The sequence below is a fragment of the Aspergillus campestris genome (genome assembly GCF_002847485.1).
Source record: "Aspergillus campestris IBT 28561 chromosome Unknown P168scaffold_10, whole genome shotgun sequence".
NCBI classification, from domain to species: Eukaryota; Fungi; Ascomycota; class Eurotiomycetes; order Eurotiales; family Aspergillaceae; genus Aspergillus; species Aspergillus campestris.
In genome coordinates, this window is record NW_020194345.1 from 382018 (window position 1) to 394848 (window position 12831).

A 12831-nucleotide genomic window follows, 5' to 3' on the forward strand; every position below is an offset into this window, starting at 1 on the left:
GCCGCCAAGGACGACAGACCGAGAGTGACGAGTGACCCCGATCGTCAGCCGATCCGCTTCCCGCTGGTCACCTCACCCGTCACCACCGCTGTTATTCCACTCAACCTCCTCTCTCCCTACCCCATTCTTATAAAAATCGTCCCCCGTGAGTCTCCGTCCGGTGTATTACCTTCATTCCTTTCGTGCCACGGGGTGTTCCCTGTGGTTCCCTCTCCTCCTTTCTTCCAGAGTCGAATTTCCCAGTAACTGACCGGGGTTGTTCTCCCATTCCTTAGGACACTCCGCCGCATCGGGAACTCGTCTACCCCACGTCACTCACCCGATATCTACACTTGGACACCAGTTCCGGTCTTACATCAAATAATCTAATCAAAATGTCGCAAAGCCATGCGCTCTCCGACGACCAGGTACGCCACGGACTCATCAATCAGGGATGACCGACAGGTCGATGTAGCTCACACACCCAATCTCCCAACAGGTCGCGGGCGAGCTCCGCAAAATGACCGCCTTCATCCGGCAAGAAGCGCTCGAGAAGGCGCGCGAAATCCAGCTCAAAGCCGACGAGGAGTTCGCCATCGAAAAGTCCAAGCTCGTCCGCCAAGAGACCGCCGCCATCGACACCCTGTACGAGAAGAAGTTCAAGCAAGCGTCCATGTCGCAACAGATCACGCGCTCCACGCTCGCCAACCGCACCCGGCTCCGCGTGCTCTCCTCGCGCCAGGAGCTGCTCGATGACCTCTTCCAGCAGGCCCGTGATAGCATCTCCGGCATTGCGACCAAGGACGCGAAGAAGTACCAGGCTGTGTTGAAGGGGTTGATCTTGGAGGGACTGTATGCTCTGAATGAGAGTAAGGTTGCGATTCGCGCGCGGGCGAAGGATGGTGATGCTGTGAAGGAGGCGATTGGGGAGGCCGAGAAGGAGTTTAATGAGGTTGTGGGTAAGGAGGTGTCGGTGGAGGTGGATGAGGAGGAGCCGTTGCCGGAGGGATCGTATGTTTCCCAATCTTTTTCTTCTCTCGAACGCTTAATTTCTAACGTCGTTTGTGCAGTGCTGGCGGTGTGGTCATCCTCGGCGGCCAGGGCAAGATCGAAATCAACAACACCTTCGAGGAGCGGCTGCGGTTGCTGGAAATCAGCGCCCTCCCGGCCGTCAGGGAGACGCTGTTCGGGAAGAACGAGAACAGAAAGTTCTACAACTAGATATATGCCTGTTATTCAGATACCTGTTCTCGGATTTCCCATTTGTTCCCATTGGTTGCGTCTTCCTATCTATGTAACTTGATTGATGCTGCGCCTTACGCCCGTTGTTCAGAGAACACCATAGCCCTGTGTACAGTCCATATACGTCTTTATCATCATATCTTCACTTGCAGGTCTTCCAATAAGATTGTAGTGGTTTCGCGGTCTGCAGTGGAGGCAAGCATCGCTAACATGGCAAACGAGGTGGATGTTGCTAATGATGACATTCTCGGTACTTGTGGGACGGCGTCGTGGATTCCAAAGAGGTCGTTAAGGGTCATTAAAAAGTCAGACAGCCCGCCAAACAAACAAAACCATGGGACCAGCCCGCTGGCCCCGGATAACACCAGACTCGTCAAAACAACCTCACTGTTCAGGATTACGGCTGGGCCGTGTATCGATCCATCATCTTGGTATCTCCATTATCGCTAGTAGCATAGACCCCAAATAGGCCCTTCTTAGGGCGCGGCTTCGTCCTAACGGAGTACAAGATGCGGTAGTGCAGGGCCTCCATAGCCTCCTTGGCAAGGGTGCGCTTGAGATGCGAGGCGCCCGAGTCTTCAATAGAGGTGAAGATCCGTCTGATGCGATCGGCGAGCGTGTCGACCGCGGCGTTATATTCGCGCTCTGCGTCCTTGGTCACGAAGGCTACGCCGGACCAGCCGGAGTCGATGGAGACGTTGAGGAGGGTGATGATGCCGCCGAGCTCGCCGTAGTCGTAGTCGTTGGCGCCTTTCTTTTTGTAGCGTTTTACGTTGAAGCGCTTGTCTTTGAGGAGGGTGACGGTTCGTCGGAGGTCGTGGAGTTTGTCGGGGGGCTGGGTTAGGAGGGTGGCGTCTTTGCTGAGGAAGCTGACGGCGAGGCGGTAGCGGAGGGTTGCGATTCGCTCGGTTGTGGGGATGATGTGGGTGAGGAGCCGGCTTTGGAAGATGGGGTCTTGGATTGTGGCGTGGGCTGTTGTGCAGACGGTGTTTGCCTGGTTTTGTTAGTAGAGCTCTGAAGCGTTGTGGAAGACTACTTACCAACTCTACTGCGTCGCCGGGCATGCTTAGGAGTATCTCGTTGATGGTCTTTTCGATCTCCGAGCAAAGGATTGGATTGCTGGTCAAGGTGACGTCGAGCGCGATACGGAAGAGAATGCTCAGCACGTGCTCTCGAGTATCGTCCGAGAGGCTGTTATCGCGTTAGGAGGAGACTTGATTGCAAGGAAAGGAGAATTACCGATCTGCCACTTCGCCGAGCAAGTTAAGAACTGACAACAGAGCTTCCTGTTTTTGGGAGGCAGTTGACAAGGCGTCATCTGCGCAGCGTTAGCTTTTGCTATTGCCCATATGCCACGGGTGGATTTACGTGGTGGGAGAGGTTGGGGAGTTATCGTTTCTGAAATAGACAGTGCTGAAACGCTCGTGCCCAACCGCTGGAATAGCTCATCTATTGTCTTCGGTCGTATAATTGACTGAATACGTTCTGCCGTTAAGTGCTATAGACAAGATTAGAACTGTGCGGGTGACTTGGTCAAAGGTACCGTGATATACCTTTAAAGCTCTGCAATACGCATGTCTCACACCTTCTCGAGGTTCGGATGGCACTGAGAGTGTAAGTACTTGATGGTTCTAGCCAAGGAGCAGACATACCAGATAATAAAATCCACTTGACCAACTCATCTGGCAACAGTCCTTTGGATAGAGCAAAATCTACCACGCCGGAATGGAACGCCCGCTCTCGCGACTCTGGTTCTGTGAATCATTTAGCACGAGGGCAGCAAGACTTGGACTATTGATATAGCACGAACCTAACAATGCACCGATATACGTTCCGGGACTAATTGACTTCCGTGGAAACGGTAGAGTCGGTACCTGAGTATCTTGGTAATCGAAGAAAGACCAGGACTTCTCGATGTCAAATGCCTCGGTTCTGCGAACAGCATCAAGTAGACGCCGTAGCCCTGGTCCATTGTCCTCACCATCCAAAGCAGACGTTAGGACGCCCTCGTTCAGCCGTCCACCTTCCCCACCTAGCTGTCCTTTGGTACCCGGTTTAACCTCCAACGTAGCTCTAAGTTGCGCAATGGTAGCCTCTGTCTCTTTATCGCCAACTGCCTCTGTAACGAGACTGTCTAGTGTATTCGTATATGTCGGGGCCGTACCGCGATACTGCGAAAGACTGCCAATCCTGAATCCACGCCCCGCGCTAGACAGACTTGAATGCTTCCGCGAGACATCGGGTCCATCATGGGGACCATCGTTCGGAGACGGGTTGCCGAACTTAAGGAACAGATCTTCGGGGTCTTCAAACGACTCGACAGATTCCGTATCATCTCCCTCCGAGTCGGCCACGACCTTCTCCCCCCTTTCCAGGGCGTGATGGACTGGATTCAAACCCAACGTCGTTTCCTTAGCCGGCGGTTCTGCCTTTCCCGGTGTTTTCAGATGCTGTTCCTTGTGGGTCCGGTCTGGCACAGAGCTTAGCAGCGACGTATTCAACTGCACCCCCGGTCCATCCGGGGTATCAGGAGATGCGTCCGCCAACAGGGTCGACGGCGGTGGTCGCGGTGTGGTGGCAGCCGCAGCCGCAGCCGCGGGGCCCTTTTTGGCTGGGGTCCGATCGTCATTTGTCGTCGCAAAATCCGGACGTCTGAAGAAAGCGGTAATGCGCGGCGGAGGCATGCCAGGCTCGTCGCGTGCGTAGATCTTATATGACGGTGGAGGTTGGTTTTGTTATCCCATCTCTCTTGGTCGAGCATACACGTCGAGCGCGCGTTGCGGTTGCCACGAAGTCACATGACCGCAGTGCATTGTCTGGTGTTTCTTTGTGTCGTGCGACCTGTTTCCACAAAGAGATATTGTAGGCTTCACGGTTTCTCGTCCGGATTTATGATAGTCTGCCTTTGGAGGCTTGTTCTGAGACTCTAGACAGGTTGTGAGCCGTGGTAGCGAGGCATCTACGAGGTATAATATTATCCTTGCTTTGACAAACTACAGTTCGTCCCACTGTCTATCAATATGGAGCTGATATAGCGAACCTCTATTATTCAGTTACATAATTACTTGAAATTAAATGTTTTATTTTACTATATTTATTTATATTTATAATGATATTTTATTGTTTAATAATTCATGTATTTATGAATATTTATTTTTTTCATTCCCTGTCCTTCCCCCCCCAACCACACTTAATATAAACACCATATGGCCAACCCCCCCCAGCTAGCACGGAGTAGCCCCTTTCCGCACCAAGTGCTCCGAGTCTCCGTCGGAGTATCGAGTCGTTTTGTCGCTGGCCGACGGGATCCCAAAGGCAGTGGACTCAGGCTCCATCTGACCACCGCCGAATCCGGCATAGTCTAGGGGCTGCGTACGAGGACGCAGATCTGACTTGGGTTTGCATCTTTGTTCCCCACAGCCTTTGCAGTTGATCTGGGCATTTGGTGTATTTTGGGCAGTACGAGTCAGACGAACATTGACATGGGAGGCTCTTTTTTTAAATATTTATTTTTTGATCTAGGAAAATTCGTAATCCGAATAAGCTGAAAGAAGCAGAACGTGGCTTGATGGCCAATACTTTTACCGCCCCCTCCTCTGACTACCACCAGGCTGTCTTCACCCAAGACTAGGATTAATTCTAGGCGGGAACCCCGCAAACAGATGCCTGCCTAGGAAGGCAGGCAGGCAGAAGTACAGTCAGCAAAGCGGTGCATCTTGCCATTTATAGAAATATGACAGGCGTGCCACATGACTTGACCTTTTGCCGAGAATCTGATAATGGGAGGTGAGAAGAGTCTGCAAATAAATCACTCGTCTTCCACCCTGAGCTGGACTGATCGATGGATAACGTTAAGAACCGCTATGGGACGATCATCGAAATTACACGGCGAAGCTACGCGCAAGATGGATGGAGCCACACTAAACTGCATCAAGTAAATGAGCTTCTAGAAATCGTGGAGCCAAGACTCGGAAAGGGGAGAGTTGGATACTAAGATGTTCTAAGAAAAGGGGGTTGGTCTAGCAGCTCACCAGCTTCGTGACCTTCTTGACCAACATAGGGATATCAACCCGAGAGTTCATCTCGAAGATTCCAGAGGATGGAGTCACTAAATCTACAATATATGCAGCTGACAACTTATGACGGGATAAGCGGATTCTCCTCGTAAATTATCCGTACTTTGTAAGCAATCAACTTGAGGGGAGACCCAAGCTAATGCACAGTCCATGTCCTTCACAGACCAAGTGAAACAACCTGACCAATTTTAATTAACAGACAGCCTATTAATTACATACACTAGCTACAAGTTTAGGTGTGAAAATTTGCAACTCGCATAGAACTGAATCTTCCCACTCGGAAATATGAAAAATATGATGCATAGCTGGTAAAGTGATATAATACGAGGATTTATTTATTTCATGATGATCAGCGATAGTATACTCCATACACACAGGTGGAGTTGGACAATCTCTTCACTCTACCATAGTATTGGAATTCAATACCACCAGATGTGATGTCCGCGATAGAGTATGAGCATGTGCCGTCTCTTATACCTTAGCCTGTTTCAGACCCTATCCTCCGAGCTCTTCCCCCCCTTATAGCCAAGACTCGAAGGTGGGTGGGTGACTTTTCCTATCCCATGAACTTTGTACGAGGGTTGAATGAATTTTACATCATCGGTATGACAATGGGTGGGTTTATACGGAGTATACATTTCTGGCTCTGCTCTCCGATGTTTGATAGTCGGATTTTCTGCTAGTCAGATATTTCCGTCTTCTCAGTGTCAAGGCTGATAGTCAGATTTTAACCCGTCTTCTCAGTGTGTCAAAGCCATATACTAAGGTAGTATTGTGTTTGATTTCTAATATCCAGGCTGACAGAGCAGTGAGAGCCTGCATGCCGTGGCTTCCGAAAAGGATTGCCTCAATGAAATATGACCTAATGCTTGGTATCCGGGAGGTAGAAACAAGGGTAAGGCCAACCAGACTCATGGATCGATCAAAATGACGAATGATTCTGGCCTCTCTTTTCTATTGACCTTCGATCTTTTGGGACAACCTGTCCACTTCACTATGCTAAGACCGAACCCGTGCGGGAGAAATTCGGTAACTATACGGCATCGGGCTGGGTTTCCAATTGCTGGTCTGGTCGACGGGACCGTTGGAAAGACAGTTGGAGCAACCCATACTTCGGACCAAATCAAGTCCTTCATATTTTCTGGGCCATCGTATCCGAATTCCGAAATCTTATATCCAGGCTCTGATTTCATTGCTTGTTCTTGCCACCACCCCGAGATTTTTCGACGTGAACCACATTGTATGCTGCAGTCTGGGGCGAGGCTGGTGTATAGTAAAGGCTTGGCTAGGGGTTCCTCGTGGTATTGATACGTTATACTCTGTATTTTACCCGTTATGCAATCTCAGCATAGGGAGGGCCGACTATCCGACCCCATCGTCAGCAATTATAATCATCTAAGCCATTGTACAATTGGTCTCTTGGTTTCCTTTGAGAATAATCATAATACACAAATCTCACCGTCCTTGGCTAGAAATTCGGGTCTTGCCTGGTGTAGAAAACTCTGGAGCCCATTGGTCTTTTCCTTAATAATAGTTGAAACTTGGCTATCCCTGGTTAAACGAGTCAAGCTCCCCTGTATACTGCTGACAAAGGTTATGAATATGAATTCCTTCCGACGAACCGTGTACGGGTGGCGTATTGTTTGGTAAGATACTTACCATTCTCGTCACTCTTTTTGGGGGGTCAAAGGAGGGTGTTTCTGCTCTCCACGAAACGCCATTCCTTCTGCTCGCTCTCTCTCTCTCTCTCTCTCTCTCTTCCTCTTCCTCGTCCTACTTATCTTTTCCTCCGAACCATACTTCCCTCCTTCCAAAGCCTTTGAAGGATAAATCAGTCCCCCCTCCTCGTTTTTGCTTACTCCGTCATATTGCTTATTACATCGCATACTCCATGGCCCATCGTGGCTAAGCTCGACTTTCCCCCTCCTTTACAACCCTTGTACATCCTCACTGCCTACTCGTTGTCAGCCTTGTTTTTCCGGCCTTGTTCGACGGAACCTTCTTGACTCCCAATTGCGCCTTGACGTTCGACATCCCGACCGCGATTTTCTTCCACGCCTCACCCTCCCATCTACGAACACTTTGCTTTACTCTCCGATTAGTTCGCTCGCCCTATTTGCCCTGCGACAAGAATCAACCTAGGGGACGTGTCGCGAACGGTCTGCGTTAGTGGGTTTCGGGCCCATCGGAGCGGATGCTCTCCCTCCCTCGTCTCAATAACACCACGGTTGCTTATTACATGCCCTCTCGAGGGCCAGAAGTAGCCTAGATGGCTCCAGCCAACTTTCCTGGGGAGAACAGCGATGTCCCCGAGGAGATCCGGGAGACTCCTAGCGACATCTCACAACCCACCAAGCGTCAGCGATGGGCAACCACCCGCGTTGGCGGCACCGGAGGCACGCGGAAACGTGTCTCCATCATGGACCGCTTGCACAAGCGCTCGGAGGGGAAAGGGGAGAAGCGGAGGTCTCAACTGCCCACCGCTGAGCACCCTAATGGTGAAGGCGACTCGGACGCCAACAATCGACGGGTGTACTTCAACGTCCCCATCCCCGACACCGAGAGAGACGAGGACGGTCACCCTAGGGCGAATTATCCTAGAAACAAGATTCGGACCGCGAAATATACGCCCTTGACGTTCGTCCCCAAGAACTTCTGGTTTCAATTCCATAACATCGCCAACATCTATTTCCTTTTCATCATTATCCTTGGCGTACGCTTCCAACTCATTCCCAGACAGATTCGCGATGTCTCTGTGCTAACAATAACCCTTGTCTAGTTCTTCCCAATTTTCGGTGTCGATCAACCCGCACTCAATACTGTCCCCCTGATCGTTATCATCGTCATCACCGCCATCAAAGATGCCATTGAGGATTGGCGCCGTACGGTCCTCGATATCGACCTGAACAATTCCCCCGTATATCGTCTTATCGAATGGAACAATGTCAACTCTGTCGAAGACAATATCTCTTTGTGGCGCCGTATCAAGAAAGCGTCTACTCGGGCTACTGTCTGGACGTACCGGACCATTAGGGACGTGTTTCAGAAAAAGAAAGACGTTCCCGCCACTGAAGAGACCGATCGGCGTGCGTCTATCATGACGACTGTTTCGCCCCGTGCCTCGACCTATTCCCATCGCGGTGACCATGGGGTCGACGAAGACGCCATCCAAATGACGCCCGTCCCGTCTCCCTCGCCCGAAGCACGTCCGGATTGGCCAATGTCGACGGAACAGTTTCTTCACCCGGATAAAGCGGTTCGGGACAGTTCGGTGGTCCCGACTACCTCAGCTACGCCCCCCAGGAAAGGCGGCAGCGTGGTGGACACGGCTAAACAGACGCTCGGAAAGGCCCGATTCAAGCGGGATTACTGGAAGAACATCCAGGTTGGGGATTTTATTCGGTTGTATAACGGGGATCCGATCCCTGCTGATATGGTGGTCCTGTCGACTTCTGACCCTGACGGTGCGTGCTACGTGGAGACCAAGAATCTGGACGGCGAAACCAATCTCAAAGTCCGCTCGGCTCTCCATTGTGGCCGTCAGGTCCGTCATGCCCGGGATTGCGAAAAGACCGAATTCGTCATTGATAGCGAGCCCCCACACCCCAATCTCTACGCCTACAATGGAGCTCTGCGTTGGGAGCAGCGTGACCCGGATTTCCCGGATGCGCCGCGGAAGGAAATGGTGGAACCGATCACAATCACCAATGTGCTGCTGCGTGGATGCTCCCTTCGCAACACCGAATGGGCGCTTGGTGTTGTCATCTTCACCGGTGATGAGACCAAGATCATGCTGAACTCTGGTGTTACACCCACTAAGCGCGCCCGCCTCGCCAAGGATCTGAACTGGAACGTCATCTACAATTTCATCATCCTGTTCTTCATGTGTCTCATCTCCGGCATTATCAACGGTATCAGATGGGGCTCCAACAACAGGTCCCTCAACTACTTCGACTTCGGAGCGTACGGGAGCACCCCGGCTGTTACCGGTATCATCACGTTTTGGGTGGCGGTCATCCTGTTCCAAAATTTGGTTCCGATCTCACTTTACATTTCGCTCGAAATCGTTCGCACGATTCAGGCCGTGTTCATTCACAGCGATATCTTCATGTACTACGACAAACTACAGATCGCTTGCATCCCGAAATCCTGGAATATCTCCGATGACGTCGGGCAGATCGAGTACATTTTCTCGGATAAGACCGGCACATTGACTCAGAATGTCATGGATTTCAAGAAGTGCACAGTCAACGGTGTTTCGTACGGAGAAGCTTTCACGGAAGCTCAGATCGGCATGGTCCGCCGAGAAGGAGGAGACGCCGATGCGGTTGCTGCTAGAGCACGCGAGCAGATCGCTCGCGACACGGATAAAATGATCGCGCTGCTGCGCGATTTGCATGATAATCCTTATCTGCGCGACGAGAATTTGACTTTCGTCGCGCCGAGTTATATCGCGGATTTGGATGGTCAATCTGGCGAAGCCCAAAGGAAATCCGCGGAGCACTTTATGGTCGCTCTTGCGGTATGCCACACGGTGATCACGGAACACACGCCCGGCGATCCTCCACAGGTTGAGTTCAAGGCCCAATCGCCCGACGAAGCCGCCTTGGTCGGTACCGCTCGTGATTGTGGTTTCACCCTCGTGGGACGGTCAGGCGACGACCTTGTCCTGAACGTCATGGGCGAGGAGCGGACATATACCGTGCTGAACACTTTGGAATTCAATTCTGCCAGAAAGAGGATGAGTGCTATTATCCGCATGCCCGACGGGAGCATTCGACTCTTCTGCAAGGGTGCGGATAGCATCATCTATTCTCGACTGGCCCCCGGCAAGCAGCAGGAACTCCGCAAGAAAACGGCCGAACACCTCGAAGAGTTTGCCCGTGAGGGTCTGCGTACGCTGTGTGTTGCCGATCGCAAGCTCACCGAAGAGGAGTACCGCGTCTGGAGCAAAGAACATGACATTGCCGCAGCTGCCCTGACAGACCGTGAAGAGAAGCTCGAAAAGGTATCAACTGAGATGGAGCAGGACCTTATGCTTATCGGCGGTACTGCTATTGAGGATAGATTGCAGGATGGTGTCCCGGATACCATCTCTCTCCTCGCCGACGCCGGTATCAAGCTCTGGGTGTTGACTGGCGACAAGGTCGAGACTGCTATCAATATTGGATTTTCGTGCAATCTTCTCAACAACGACATGGAGCTTCTTGTATTCAATGTCCCCGAGGACCAAATGGATCGAGCGGAACAGGAACTCGACCGGCAGCTGCAACGGTTTGGCATCACTGGGTCAGACGAGGAACTCATCGCCGCCCGCAAAGACCACACGCCTCCGGAACCGACGCACGCCGTGGTCATCGACGGAGATACTTTGCGACTGATGCTGGACGACAAGCTGAAACAGAGATTCTTGTTGCTGTGCAAACAGTGCAAGTCTGTACTTTGCTGTCGTGTCAGTCCGGCCCAGAAAGCTGCGGTCGTGCGCATGGTGAAGAACGGTCTCAATATTATGGCTCTTTCAATTGGCGATGGTGCAAACGATGTCGCTATGATTCAAGAAGCCGACGTTGGTGTCGGTATCGTTGGTGAAGAAGGACGACAGGCAGCCATGTCTTCCGACTATGCCATCGGGCAGTTCCGCTTCCTTCAACGGCTTATCCTCGTCCATGGCAGGTACTCGTACCGCCGCATGGGAGAATGTATCGCCAACTTCTTCTACAAGGTATGTGTCTAGATCTCTAACTGAAATGGTGTCTATAGACCGATCGCTGACATTTTTGCAGAATCTGGTTTGGACAATCGCACTGTTCTGGTACTTGATCTATAACGATTTCGACGGTTCCTACCTCTTCGACTATACTTATATCGTCTTGGTGAACGTTGCATTCACGTCCTTGCCTGTGATCTTCCTTGGCATTTTCGATCAAGATGTCGATGATAAGGTTTCCCTAGCTGTACCTCAACTGTACATGCGAGGTATCGAACGAAAGGAGTGGTCGCAGTTGAAGTTTTGGTAAGTTGTACCTCTTTATCCAACAGGGTTGCTCGATCTAACTAGAAACAGGATGTACATGCTGGATGGTTTTTACCAGTCGGTCATCTGCTTCTTCATGCCGTACCTTCTATACAGCCCTTCGACCTTTGTCCGCGAAGACGGGTTGAACATCAACGACCGAACCCGAATGGGTATCCTAGTCGCATCTAGCGCGGTTATTGCCAGCAACACATATATCATGCTGAACAGTTTCCGGTGGGACTGGCTGACGATGCTGATCAATGTCATCAGCTCGCTTCTGATTTTCTTGTGGACCGGGATTTACTCCTCGGTCCCGGCCTCAGCCCAGTTCTACAAAGCCGGTTCAGAAGTCTACGGGGCCCTGTCTTTCTGGGTTGTCCTGCTTCTGACTGTCACGATATGTTTGCTCCCGCGCTTTACCTTCAAAGCGTTCCAGAAGGTGTTCTTCCCGCTTGACGTGGACATTGTCCGTGAGCAAGTCACTCAGGGCAAGTTCAAGTATCTGGACCAGTATGACGCATATGTTCCACCTAAGACGGGGCCTGCGCCCGCTGGTGGTTACAGTGATGATTCAGCAGCATCCTCAGATTTGGGTAAACCAATCCAGTCCAGTATGAAGCAGGACCCCTTCTCAGACGAGCAGCAGATATATCCGCCGTCAATGGCGCGCGCGACGTTCGGCCACAACCCTCGTAGCCAGAACGGAAGCAGCGGGACAAACTATGCGTCTAGTCTGGACACAACCCAGCATGCGCACCCGCAGGTAGTGGACTATGCCCGGCACGATCAGACGCGTCATTCCTTCGACCAAGATCAGTCGTACTACAACAACCATGATCTAATACGCGTCGATACTAACCTCACAGGGGGCCATGAACCACCAATGCCGCATAGTCCGCTCAAGGGCCCTTATGATCCTTCGACGCACCATGCATGACCTTTTTCTTTCTTCCTTCATTTTCATCTTCATTTTCATCTTCATTTTCATCTTCATTTTCATTTTCTGTTTTCCCTTTCTCCTGCGTACTGACATGATGGTTTTTGTGATTCCCCTTGTTGGTTTCATTTTTCCTGTCGACGTATCTGATTTGTCCATTATCTCTTGACGAGTTACCTCATTTTCTTTCTTCCTGTTTGTCTTTTTGCTTATTTCCCTTCTACGCACCGACTTTTTTTATTCCCCCATAGAAGGCGTTCGGTATACAGAACTGGCTGGTGGTTCGGCGCAACATTTTCATTTTGACATCTCTATCCTATCATTCCTATCCTATCCTACCTTATTCACCTACTTGGTGGTGTCATGTTTTTCTTCTTTTCTTTTTCTTTCTTTATTTCTTGTACAAAAGCGTTTTAACTTCACATTCCTCTGTCGTTTGTTGCGCATGCATCCACTCGACCTTGTGACACCCCTTTTTCTTTTCTTTTCTTTATTCCTTTTTTGTTCCTTTTATATAATTGAGATAACTTTAGTGAACTGGACCTTTTGGTTGATGTTTATGCCTAATTTTCCCGTGTGGT

At 50.9% G+C, this 12831-nt stretch overlaps 3 protein-coding genes across 3 annotated transcripts; 2 read left to right on the top strand and 1 right to left on the bottom strand.

Annotated features, from left to right (window-relative positions):
* Positions 1–374: 374 nt before the first annotated feature.
* P168DRAFT_283731 (H(+)-transporting V1 sector ATPase subunit E) lies at positions 375–1200 on the top strand (the record flags this gene model as incomplete). Its single annotated transcript, XM_024836078.1, has 3 exons — positions 375–407; positions 479–990; positions 1050–1200. The coding sequence occupies 3 exons, from the start codon at positions 375–377 to the stop codon at positions 1198–1200; spliced, it is 696 nt and encodes a 231-aa protein (XP_024690553.1).
* A 418-nt stretch (positions 1201–1618) lies between these two features.
* P168DRAFT_306199 (uncharacterized protein) lies at positions 1619–4114 on the bottom strand (the record flags this gene model as incomplete). Its single annotated transcript, XM_024839005.1, has 7 exons — positions 3032–4114; positions 2874–2975; positions 2775–2827; positions 2590–2719; positions 2461–2539; positions 2262–2412; positions 1619–2215 (listed from the first exon to the last, which is right to left on the bottom strand). Exons 1-7 carry the CDS (start codon positions 3903–3905, stop codon positions 1619–1621), a joined length of 1986 nt encoding a protein of 661 aa, XP_024690554.1. The 5' UTR covers positions 3906–4114.
* Positions 4115–7566: 3452 nt separating this feature from the next.
* On the top strand, positions 7567–12250 carry P168DRAFT_320531 (phospholipid-translocating P-type ATPase; the record flags this gene model as incomplete). Its single annotated transcript, XM_024840371.1, has 4 exons — positions 7567–8010; positions 8077–11019; positions 11081–11310; positions 11362–12250. The coding sequence occupies 4 exons, from the start codon at positions 7567–7569 to the stop codon at positions 12248–12250; spliced, it is 4506 nt and encodes a 1501-aa protein (XP_024690555.1).
* Positions 12251–12831: the final 581 nt, after the last annotated feature.